The following is a 13664-nucleotide window of genomic DNA, read 5'->3' as shown; positions in this document are numbered from 1 at the left end:
CATAGGTGTCCCATAGACTCCATGGGGTAGATTTTCCAGTCCCACTTGGCAGTGTAGGTAGAAGAGCAGCCACACTGACAGATTGACCCAGCTACAGGGTTTCCTAAAGGATGTACAGGAAGGTATATCCTTTGATACAGATATTATGGGTATCTTAGAGTCTGAAATCTCATGACTTATTTGAATTGAAAGGATCAAGTAGGAAGTAGCTTTTAACTCAAACTCATTTTGTTGTAGAGGTAATAGCAATAAAATCACCCCTACCTTTGCTGAATTTCAAAGAAATGACAAAACTGTGGATAATACTAGTTTTAGTTCTGGTTATTAGATGTTTATCATTGACTTTTAACAATTTATTAGTTGTCAAAAGTTTAATAACTGTACAAATTTGTTGCAGGCAAAAGCAGTTTGTCTACGAAACAGTAGATTCTCTTTGACATTAGTTATTAACTCATCTTTTTAAAAAAAATCTAATGAACAATTTATATATTTTAGGGTACTGATGGTAGTAAAGGTGAATTTGGTGCTCCTGGAATTCCTGGGGAAAAGGTATGTTGTTTCATTATTTGATTAAACTGTATGGCTATTTTATAAAGCCATATCAGATAGGATTAAAAAATACACAGAACAAGTTTTAGATTTCAGGGATCCGCAAACTGTTGCTTTATAATAGGATTGCCAAAACCTCCTACTGTATGATTTTGTAAATAAAGTTTTACTAGAACATAGTCAAATTCATTTGTTTTTGTGTGGTTAACACTGCTTTTGTACTATAGAAAACATTGTAGCAGAGGCTATATAGCCTTCAAATTCCAAAATATGAACTGTGTGATCCTTCATAGGAAAAGCTTGCTGACTCCTGCTTCAGAACATAGGCCATTATTTTGTTAACAGTCCAAAAGCTTCTTAAATTTACTATTTAACATACTGTATGATATATTATCTTAATATATATTTCACTGCAGACAAATATTAAGTATGCTGTGTTTTGCAACATAGTACAATGTGAGATATTATAACTAAAATACAAGAAATATAGTTCAGCCTATCATAAAATGCTGTAATGTAATATTTAGTTCATAAATGGCTTTCAGCATTGCAATTCAACCTATTATCCAAGTTCAGTTTTCATAAATCTTTGAAAATATGTATTGAACTATAATTACTTATTTTCACTATATATACATACACTAATACTAATAACTTTCTAAATGTTTTCACATGTTGATGTAAGAAAACTTTCTTCACTAAAGTAGACTTGGTTTGTTTTGGACCTTCTCTAGCTTGCACTAATGATCAAGTGGGTCCCTGGTGCCCTATTATCTTGAAGGCCATGACCCTCGTGGTTTTATTCTCCTAAATCTGAAACCGTAATAACTGAAGCTGAAGTGGTAGGAGCTTCAGAGTCTGTTGGACAGATATTTTTAAGACTTTCTTATGTGTGTCTGTGCTATGTGATTGTTTCATTGATGCTGCTATTTCCTTCTGAAATTATTCAGTCTGCATTCTTTACTACTATAGGAAGGTAACTGTTGGACTCTAAAATATAACCAGGTTTACTGAACAACCATACTTTGCCCCAAGTTAGTTTTTGTATGGGCCACTGTGCTCTTGCTTAAGCTTGTTGGCACTAATGGCATCGTAAGTAAAGTTTCTTCAAAAACTTCTTTAAGGGTCTAATTTTCAAAATACCTTTTTCCTAGAAAAGACAGAGATGCCACAACCAAAGTTTGCCTTACACAATTATTCTGCCATTTTCTTCCTAAAATACATCATAACGATCTGATTGTTTAGATTTCAGATACCTGGGACTTTTCAAATTATATTGAATATGGAAATCTTTTCTTTTGTTTTTTTTAAACAAATGCAGAATATTGAGTACTTCAACTATGTAATAGATAGTTGGACTCTTTTTTTTACTGTGGGATATAAAGTAGGTATTTACATGATAAATTATGAGAAAGTAGGATAAAATTCCCCTATAATACCTTAAAACAGAACTTATTAATAATAGCATAAAATACCATTCATTCCAGTACTCCAAAGTGATTTCTCTTGGATCCTTATTTATTAAAACCAAGTGTATACTGCTACTGATAGGCTATAGAAGAGGTCCTAGAAAGGTGATATCAACAGACTGGATTCAATGCAAGGACCACACAAAGCAACCAAGAGACTCAATCCTATCAAAAGTTAATTGTAGCAATCAAGAGATATGACAGAAAGAGAGAAATAGTCTAAAAAGTTAAATGTGGAATGAAGAAATTCTCTAGAATAAAAAAAATACATTCTTAGAAAAGTCATTTGGGCAATGTGAAGGAACTGGAGCAAGACATGGTGTAGCAGAGACAAACAATACCCAGAAAATATCTAGTTTCTTTTCCCAGAAGTCTGGTTGTATGATGATTCATCCTGTACTCCACTTAAAGTAAAATTTCAGTGAATACAAAGGAACATACCAGCTGCTGATCTAGTTGGACCAAGTCATTCTGAGAACTGGGAGTCTCAGTCCTGTGACCCATTTGGTCAAAATGGTGATAAAGTGAGTCTTGCAAAATCAGTTAATGAGCATCAGGGTCTGTGTGAGGACAGTCTCCAAAGAACTTGAGAAAGTGATGTAATTTAAAAAAAAAAAAAAGCTCCATTTATGGAGTTCTAAAACTGTGGCAAAATTATACTGGCCAATACTCTCCAAGCTTCCTCAAGCAATTTTCTTCTTGGTTTGACTTACTTGAGTTACTCTTGAAGACTGTCATAAATAATAAAGAATTCTTAGCACTAAATGTGGTATCAAGTTATACTTGACTCTTTGTTCCTGGTTTCACCCATCTTCAGAGACCCTACCTAGTGTCTCCCCAATATCTATAGAAACACCATGTTTTTGATCAGTTCTCTCCCCAAGGTCTCAATCACTACTCTACTTCAAATTTGTCACTATCTTTAGCTGTGGAAGAGATGTGACACTCATGAGTGGGAAAAAAATACTACCTCAGGGGTACTTTATCACTTCTATAATCCACATTTTATTTACTTAAAATTATTCAAATGAATATATTCAAAATGAAAATAACAAGAAGGTCACTATTTTATCTGATGGTATGGTTAATAAATCACAAAATATTTGACTCTGAGGAAGAAATTTCAAGTTTTTTAAATTTCAAAAATTTAAAGTCATACTTGTAAAGTTTATGTTTAGGGTAAAATAATCCCATCATTTTATGATAAAATGCCTTCTTTGATTTTTTAAGTAGATTTCTGAAGAAAAAGTATCAGTTCTTAAAATATACACATCCTGTGCACTTTCACTCTTCAAGTTTGCCTCAATGTCATTTATGTGCACCTTCCACAGTTGCCCATACAACATCCCTAAGTTTAATGCTGATTCTGCCTCTCATCAATTGTGATTCTTTGGTGTTTTCCCTTACGATTAGAAATCATTAAGTTTACTGATAAAAAATAAAACCAAATGATTAATTGTTTGAATGTTTTTCATGGAGCAAAAACATAAACAAAGTACCATAGAATGCACATCTTAAGGGCAATATTCTTAAGGTAAATTTTTTTTATTGTTTTTTTAAGGTTTAGCAATAAGGCTAGAAAACTGATTTATATTAATGGAGTTAAGCATATTCTGAATGATAGAAAGTAGAATTTGTATATTAGTTTCAATTTATACTCTTATTCAATGTGATACTGTAATAAATTAAATGATTTACATGTACACCCCATTATTCTAAATAAACCTACACTTTTGAAGTTTGGTGAGGTGATAACAGTAAATTTTTTAAAGGCAAGGTCCTGAAATTAGTTTATGGAGTGGCATTTTTTTCCCTAGCTCTCAGTACAATAAACAACTCTCTTTTGTAAAATCTATTTATGGAAAATGTAGTCATGGGGACTTTAAGGATGAAGAACTATAGCATTTACTTATATTTGTTTTGTAATTATAATACTTATCACTCAGTACAGACTACCACTGCACATTATTAACCTAATTTATGCAACCTTACTGTCAACATTATAGAAAAATAACCATCCCTCTTTACATTTATTGACCATAGCTACAATTTTGCCTCAGAGACTTGGCAAATTTTCTGTTATGGATTCATATAAGAATACATATTCTATGTAGCAAGTGTTGTTAGGTAGCTGGTGACTTCTGGTAAGGTTGGATGGACAGAAGCCACTGTCAATCAAAATGAGAAAATTGAATGGTTTAATTTCCAAGACAAGTGAGTGACTTAACGCACACAAGCATACATCCATACTCATGTGCACAACCTAATCCTCCTGGCATGAAGTGAGAAAATGAGATGAGGTTTTGGACATGGGGAGCAAATCCTTCCCAATTTACTCCCAAACATAGCACTCAAACCATGCTTGCTTTTTTCATCTGAGTGTTTCACATGAAAAATTGCATTTCCTTTTTCACTTATGTAAATGTAACAGATAAAGTTTTTGAAGTGGGGATTTTTTTTTAAATTTTTTTTATTGGTTGTTCAAAACATTACAAAGCTCTTGACATATCATATTTCATACATTAGATTCAAATTGGTTATGAACTCCCAATTTTACTGATATAATGAGAACAACTAAGAACAGAGCAGGGAGGAAGAGCAGGAAGAAAAGATCAACATTAAACAGATACATTAGGTGGGAGGGAAAGGGAGAGAAAAGGGAAATTCCATGGTAATGGAGGGAGACCCTCCTTGTTATACAAAATTACACATAAGAGGTTGTGAAGTGGGGATTTTTTAAAAGAATAATTTTCTAATAATTCTAAAAATCTAGTAGTAAAAATTGAACAAAGAGAGCCTAATTTATGTTGAAATAATATTTTTTCTGCTGAATTACTTAGAAGTTGTCCTAAAATATTTTCTTAATGGGAAAACTTTTACTGAATTATTTTAGTTCCTCATGGATTAGTTATGGAGTAAATACTAGTCATAATTATTATTCCATGCCAATAAACATTCAGAGTTATAATGCCTGGATTTGAATTCCAGCTCAAAATCTTATTCTTTAATTTAGACCATGACACTTAGTCTGACTTAGTTTTCTCTTTTATAGAATGGAAATTATATTATACATCCCTTAGCTTTATCCCAAAGATAAAAGAGATTTTTCATGAGAATTCCAGCTCAAAGCCTGATATATAAGAATTTGGTAAAGAATAGATATCATTCTAAAGGCAGACAGTTTAATCCTATTATTCTAAGCTCTGGCTTACTGACCAAACTAGAATTCATTTGAGAAAATTTACATTATTTATTCAAATTTTATGTAGTGGAAAATGTTAAAATAAACATCACATATCTACTGTAACTCTTACCTCTTAAAATAAAAATGGACGTGAAAAAGCCTATGAATTAAGAAATATGTAAACTTGTATAATAGTAATGATAGCAACTACTTGCTCAATCATTATTATGTGCCAAACACAACCAAGAACCTTCTTTACATTATTTGATTTCATTCTTCTATGAGATAAGATTTATTGTCACTATATAATATAGTAAGGAACTAAGATCTAGAGAGAATTAAAACTTAAGTTCCATAGCCTGAAAATAGTGGAGTTAGGATGTGAATCCATATGAATTTATTGTTTCTGCACCTTTACCATATTACCTCAATTGGACTGTTCCCAAATATCCAGATTTTCTTTACACAAATTGTTCTACATTAGATATTAAATTCATTTGCCTGCCAGCTTAACGAATGAATTGCAGTTTGCTTTCTACATTCTGCTCTAGGGAGGGCTTAGTCCCTTGTCTTTAAGTCTATGAACCCCTCTAAAATTCTACTAACCTTGGGGATTCTTCCTAACTTTAGGGATTATGTCCACATTTTAAGAATCATCAAACAATTTTTATCTCATACAATGAGAGGATTTTGCATAGCTTTACTTTTGGAAATAAGTATTATGAAAATAAAACAGTTTTATTTTGTCTTTCAAATTCAAACTGCATTGCATTGCCCAACCTCCAGGGCAGCCCAATCAGGGCCACTTTTCAGATTACCCTCAATTCAACACTTAACATATAAAATTCTGTTATACTTTCCACCAAATGTGCTTTTAATGAACATACACATACATAGTAATTTATTTTATTAAAAAAACAAAAGAATGAAAGTACTATGACTTCATTTGATAAAAAGTAAATTGAGCTTCCAGAAGTAAAAAGCTCTGTGCTTTATCGCACTTAAGAAGTACATCTGATAATGTGATGAGAGAGTTGCCAAATTGCATGACTCAAAAATAGCCAGACTAACTACCCTCATTATGAGGTATCTTGTATGATGGGCCTTTCCACCATAAATTTCTAGTTGTTGTATTGCAATGAAATTGAATGAGGCAAATCCTTTGTTCTCTAACAGTCACTTTGTGTTTCTTTTCTGTTGGAAAGTGAAATGACTGTGATCTTTGAATCTTGATTCTTCCCTAAAAAGACATTTTGTGAGAGGCTGAAAATTCAGAAAATAAAGGCAGATGCTGTTATGGTTTATATAAGCACAGACTAGGCTAATAGCTGTTGTGAATTATAATGAATTCTGCAACAGCCCTGGTCCAGATGTAGCATTAATGCCTCAGAGACTCAGAAAATTATAGGCGTTCAGTGAAAAGAATTTTTGTTTAAGTCATTTGGCTTCCTCTTTGTATTTCTAGTTTACCCTAATTTTTCTGTGGACATTCAGATTAAACTTAATTCTAGAGTTTCCCCAAAGTTAAAAAAAAAAAGTTAAAATACCTATTTGCATGTGGTAATTCACTGTAGAAATTGAAACCATTAAATGAGGAGAAAAGAGACACCCAGTTTTATTCTAATAGTAGGATATTTCCTTCGTATGAATTTGTCACGATTGCTAAAACAAATGTGAGCTTTGAGTAACAGAAAATGCCTCTTAATTATCTGCATACCTCTGTATTTTAGGAAATTCTGTAATAAACAAAGGTATAGTTGCCAGACATAGGATGGAGCTTTTTACCATAATCCATACTAAAAAAAAATGACCATAAAGAAAAAAGTTTTCTTAGTCTACTTGTTGGGTTCACTTATAAAGCTACAAGAATGAAACTTAAATTTTCAGTACAAAATTGCTGCTTGCACATGGAGTATCTTTGAATTGTCTTATCTGTAGGCACATGTTGATACAGTATCACACTAAAATAAGTGGAAATGTAAGAAGGACAAAGGTAATAGAAGGACAGGAAAAAGAAAAAGAAACTTGCTCACTCTGCAGCTGATTTTATTTCTTAATGGTTTCTTATTCCCTTCTAATGCCTTCCACTCGCATCCCAAGTAGAGCAGTTGGCAGAGAACACAACAGATGGATGACAAGTTCAACACATGCAGTGTATCTGGCACCCAAGCACTTGACTTTTATTTACTAAACAGTTAGCCAGATTTCAAGAACCTAGTCTGCTAATGTTCCTATTTGGTTTAATGCACTATCAGCATCTAGTACGTAAATAATAAAATATTGATGTAAAAAATGTCAAACAGTTTCTCTACATAACTTTGTGACTAATCTTGATGTAGATTGCTGAGATACTGAACAGTGGATTTAAAGATATAATTGGTATCTTTTAAAGACATCTACAACTTTATATAGTAGTTTTTTCTTAAAGTGTCTGACTAAAGGATTTGTTAGCCAGCCTACCCTGGGACAGCCATATGAGGTGTCGGGTACTGAACAAACCTGTCATATAAGAGTGGAAAACTCAGAAGGATGACCACAGAAAATTGATACCTTTCTTCCTTACCATTGTCAATGCATTTTTCACAGATTACTAAATACAAAGCTCATGCATCTTTTTCAGGAAGCCTTCCTGTCCTTCTGAATCAACAGCTCCTCCATTCTGCTCACAGCACTTTATTTATACCACCTAAATCCCCTATATTCGTGCCTATATCCCCTGCTAAAATGTGTGCTCCAGAGAAGGACTTAGTATCTCCTTCATCTCTGTAACCCCAGCATCTGGCCAAGCATAGGGTGCCTGACTGATTCTGTGTGAATATTAGTAGAGTTCAGAATTCAAGAGGACTTAACCCTGGACCAGAAATAAAAAGTAGGGGATAAATGTTAGAAAACTATGCTGAGGGTAAATTGGAAAAGATGGTGGTGATGCTTCCATATAAATCTTCCATACTTTCTGCAAAGCACACTTTAGGGAAATAGGAAGGAAGGAGAATCTCCTCTCTACCTAGGAAAGCTTACAAGTATTGCTTCCCAGAATGAAATATAATAGAAATGTGTGTATTGCCAGAATTTGATTCCCATTTTCTCTTGGAGAAACCGAGTTCTCCCTTTGCTCTCAAACATAAATCTTCATTTTCTTGCTTTCTTTTTTCCCAAACTCAACTAAAAAATCTTCTGACTTTCTTTAAGTATTGCTAAGGCCTGGTATTTCTCTAAGTCTTCATAACAATTTACCACAGGGCTAAAGATAAGTAACCAAAGACTTTAGTGCATTTATGCTCCAGTTGAAGTAACTGATATGGAGTCAAAACTATAAATTACTCATCACGAGGAATACTTTGGACAGGAAATAGTTTGTAGTGACTGGTAGATCACTGTTCTCAATTAGGAGCTGACTGATGACACTTTCCTCTTTACATCTTAAATCATTTTCCACTTATTAGAATACTTGATTCAGATGTCAATTACTATACTTCACGTATTTCTGTAGGTGGTGATTCACATTAAATGTCTTACATTTCCCTAATATTTTTGAAGTTTTAAATTTATCACAACAGCTAGTCTCATAACAAAATGAGAAACCCAAAGTCCTTGTTCCTGGCAGATCCACCTTAAGAAACTCATCACAACTGAATAGGAGCAGTTATTACCTATTACTTATTTTGTAAAAGGTCCTACCACATTGGTCCAAATAATTTCAAAATTATTTAGTTTATATGACTATTTCATATAATTTCATTTTAGCTAAATTACAAAAGGATCATGAAATAAAAATTCTTTTGAATGGATAACTTAATGGTTTAGTTGAGTACAAGTTCAGTGTATGTAACAATTTTGTCTAAAAAAGCAAGTTGAGAGCTGGGGCTATATCCTCAGTGCTAGAGGCCTTGCCTAACATGTGTGAGGCCCTGGGTTCTATCCTCAGCACCACATAAATATAAATAAATAAAATAAAAGTACTGTGTTGGTCTACAACCCAAAATATATTTTAAAAAAGCAAGTTGATTGATATTATATAGTATCCAGAATAAGGCTGTGTGTGAGAGAGGGACTGTGAGGCTGCTCTTTCTTATGTAAGACCATTTCTGGAGTCCTGTGCTGAGTTTTGAGTACCACATTTTCAGGCATATTGATGGACCAGTGTCTGCTCAAAGAATAGGGATCATAATATTAAGAAATTTCAAAGTATAATTAAAAAAATAATGTTTTAATGAATTGAAGATTTGAGAGTGATACAAAAGGATGTCATGTATAAGACCTATAAGATTTTTTTTTTTTGCTGTGGAATTATAGACAGCAGAATTAAGACTAATAGAAATTTGAGGAAAGTTAATGTAGATTCAGAAAGCATTGATTCAATAACCATACATGGATTTTTTTCCTATGCTCTCTGCAGTGCAATATAATAGCCAATGTGCCTGACTTTTAAAGAAGATTTTAAGAGTATCTCATTAAATCCTTGGTGGTAATATGAATATAAAATATGAATTTATACTTTTCCTTATATTTAAGACTATCCATTGTGCTTATTTTATAGGAATATGTACCTGCATATACTTTCATACACATATATACCCTCATAATAATAGACTTTTAACAGAATAGATATTGAGCTCAGTTGCTCCTCATTAACCATACTTATACTATCGTGAATAAGACATGTATCAATCATACTTTCCATGTGGTAGCTGGCTTTCTCTTCACAAAATGACTCATAAGAATACTTAATAAGAGGGTGTCATTAATTTTGTGGTAAGAATGTTACAAATTGGTCTTATTTTGAGCATCAATGTAATAATAAATCTCATGTGTTAGCTGCATTAAGGATCTAGTTCAAAACATTTGAAGTTTTAAATTCTATGCTATTAGATATAGATATAGATATTTGATTTGATTGTTTATTTCTTGGAATGAAGAAAATAAAGAAGAAAAAAATTCTCCTCCTGAAATAAAATAATTCATTGAATAAGATATCTGAAAAAAACAGTGTTTTTTTAAAATTTCTGAAATGTTTATTAGAACTCCACCAATTTAGGAACCTTATAAAAATTTAATATCTGAAAATTATGTCTGAATAAATCAGGACTATAGTCAAGAAGGTATGTATACATGTCATTAGTGACACACAGAGGCAAAATCAGGTTAACTTTTTGCTGCCTGTTTTATTGATTTTCATGCTAGAATTCTGAAATTCCACTTCAGATAATTTCTTCCAGCTATTTCAACATTTAATTTTATTTTAATGAAAATTCATTAATCTGGAAATATTGATGTATTTCAAAGTGTACATAGAAGGTTATGTTTGTATAAAAAGTGCTCTAGGTGGAATGATAAATGGAATTTTATATTTTAATTAAAAAAGTTATAAGATACCAGACCTTTAAATCAAAGCTTGAATACCTAACTTTTTGAAGAAATAATCTCTACAACATAGTATGTAACTTTTCTGCCTTCTCAGCCTAATTGTAGGTATTTGCAAATGTTTTGTTTACTTGCTTATTCTACCTTTCTTTGCTTGGTCTTATTGGTTCTGGGTTTTTTAATGGTAGCCCTAGTGAATATGATTTATAATCAGATGTCTTTCAGACAACATATATATCCTACATAATAAGAAAGACATTGACCCAATATGCAAAGAATCAGGAAAACTAACAATTTATGTTTTAGGCCTAGCTATGATGACTTCTAGGAAAAGTACAGTGATAAAAAGGAAGTTACATGAAATTGGTTTGATCAGCTAGCCCCAAATCTTACCTGAATTTTTTCCAAAAGTTTCTCAAATAGATTATTTTGACTTCTGCTAAGGGTGCTTTTTGTTTGTTCTGCAAAGTTTAGAGAGTCTGTGTGTTATAGTAACACTGACAAGAATACTATCAGCAGCACTGGTGGAGTTTTGCCATGCTTTTTATTACACATATATATTAATTTGTCCTTCTGTAGTTTGAGATTGTAACTGCAAAAGGACATGCATCCTTTGATAGAAAAACCTGTAACAGAAAGTACATGCTTCAGAAACATGTTTTGAAAATTAGGGTTGCTTTGGAAACCATTGATTATAATTTCCTTTCATTAATGAACTAAAATATTGATTGGAAGTGAAAAGAGAAGCATCTTTTTTCTTTCCTAGACTGAGACTGGAAAAGAGACACCGCAGGATTTCAAAAAAGGCAAATAATATGTACCCTTCCAGTAATGTTAGGCAGATATTTATTTTATAGGTACAAATAAATATGAACCCAAGCTGCCTAGAGCACCCTCAGGGCTTTGAGCCTGTGCCTCAGCATGCACATAAATAGAGACTCATTCTTCTGACATAAATTAGGTTTTAGATAAAGTTCTGATGGAACATAATTGTCCATTAATCTGTTAAAGAAAAATTTAGTAATTAGGACTATTTCCTTCTTTAGTTCTTAATGCTAATTAATAAATCTTTCCTTTTTTAGATAAAAACAAAAACAAATATGCTCATTTATCCCTCAGGGGCTAGAATAATGACAATTTTTAAAAAATGATTATAAGTGTCTAAGTAGGTCATCTATGGTAACTTCAAGAAAAATAGGGAAAGGAAATACCAAAGTTCCAAACTTAAGCTTTGAAAGCACCAACAATATTTTATAAATTTCTACATGTTGATGTCGCTCAAGGCCAGCTCATTTCTTATGGCATAGTATTGTGAATTGGATTATCTTGGAAGCTAGAATTATGTTTACAAAACAAATTTCCAGTCCAGAAAGAGGAGAGACTAATTAACACTGATCATAAGAAAAGAAAATATGTTAATTATAAAAATCACAAAACCTGTGTCAACTAAAGACACATTATCAATATCACAGCTTTAGAGACTTTTGGTGAATAATTAACCATGTGTCTGGGTGTAACCCTAACCTGATACAGGGCTGAGAGGGTACTTTGGGAGCCAGTGCCCAGAGCATATGGTGCATAAGAGTGGGCTGAAGCAAAGGAAAAGAGGAGATACTGTCACTATTTCTATCTCTCAAAACAGTATTTCTGGCAATATAAATGTGTACTTATTGGATTATATGCCATATCTTGTTATCATGTGTAAATTGTAATATGATATAAACCATTATGTTGGCTCAACTGATGAAAATAATCCACTGCTTATGGACAAGTGGACATACTTCTGTGATGAGTAATAGAAGCTCCATTTCCATAGAATGTTCTCTAGCGTCAAATACTTAGTGTGCTTTTGCTATCACTTTATCACATGGATTTGGAAGTTTCTGATAGACTTGAGTGATATCTAACATCTAGAAATATAATAATTTTAAATGATAGAAATATTTATTATATAGATAATTATTTTATTGTTGCTTCAACAATTAATTACATTAGCATAAAGATTTGGCCTTTCTGTGATGATAACAATTATACTGTAGAATATGTTGATAATTTAATCTAATCTAAGAAAAATCTTACTTTCACATGTGTGCATGTGTATAGATGTATACCTCTAATAAAAACCACCAAAACTTGCTAAAAATGTATTAATCAGAAACTACAGATCTCTTTAGATTGTTGTTTTAAAATTTGAAGATGTGACTTTTTTTCACATCTTTGAATTTTGTTGAAACAATTTTTAGAAATGGTATTTAACTGTAGGTAAATAATGATTAAAACAAATTAGCTTTAAAATTAATTATAAATATTTGATGGAAATAGAAGATGTCAATAGTTAATATTGAACTGCCTAAACTGGAAACTCAGAAGCCAAAGTAAATTCCCTTAACCAGCTAAATTCCTAAGACTCCACTGAGAACGTGCACATCCTCCCAGGGGTATCTCATTCTAGCTGGTGTGCTGTTCACAGACTAGACAGACAACTTGTCAAAGAAGACCCATGAATTCCAGCATTGGAAACTGATAGCCATCTGCTGAAAACCTTTATCCCCAAGACCGGAACCAGAAGAATGGAAAGAACTAAAAATTCTTCCAAGTGATTATTTCATGTAAAATGGCATTATATATGACTACAAAATCAATCAAAAGGCAATCAGCAGAAATAGATAAGAAATTAAACATGATAAGAATATATGTATGTGTTTGTGTATACATACATATTTCAGACTCTAGGTAAGAAGATACTTGGGCTGGGGTTGTGGCTCAGTGGTAAAGTGCTTGCCTACCACATGTGAGGCACTGGGTTCATCCTCAGCACCACATAAAAATAAATAAAATAAAGGTATTGTGTCCATTGACAAATAAAAAAAAATTAAAAAAAGACACAGGTCAGAATTAAATCTTCTCCCAGAGACAGTTAAAGAAGGCAGCCAGGCACACAGAGCTAAACTGTGTGCATTAGAATTTCAGTTTCACCACCTACTGTGTCATAAAAGGCAGTCATGGTAATAATATTGACCTGATAGGTTTTTTAGGGGAACATCACCTGTACCATAAAAAGCACTGTGTCAGATTTTAATGTTATGCCCAGAGGTTTGAAA

The 13664-nt window shown here is 32.5% G+C and overlaps 1 protein-coding gene across 3 annotated transcripts in view; it reads left to right on the top strand.

Annotated features, from left to right (window-relative positions):
• Col19a1 (collagen type XIX alpha 1 chain) overlaps nucleotides 1-13664 on the top strand; it is a 315752-nt gene that overhangs the window by 71572 nt on the left and 230516 nt on the right. For 2 of the 3 annotated variants that reach the window (XM_078019809.1, XM_078019808.1), the window contains exon 10: nucleotides 496-549. The exons of the other annotated variant lie outside the window; for it this stretch is intronic. In XM_078019809.1, coding sequence (XP_077875935.1) covers nucleotides 496-549 — 54 coding nt within the window. The remainder of the gene's footprint in view (nucleotides 1-495; nucleotides 550-13664) is intronic. 3 annotated transcript variants of the gene reach the window in all.

This window comes from Ictidomys tridecemlineatus, chromosome 8 (genome assembly GCF_052094955.1).
Source record: "Ictidomys tridecemlineatus isolate mIctTri1 chromosome 8, mIctTri1.hap1, whole genome shotgun sequence".
Taxonomy (NCBI): domain Eukaryota; kingdom Metazoa; phylum Chordata; class Mammalia; order Rodentia; family Sciuridae; genus Ictidomys; species Ictidomys tridecemlineatus.
This window is presented reverse-complemented; position numbering and strand designations above follow the sequence as displayed.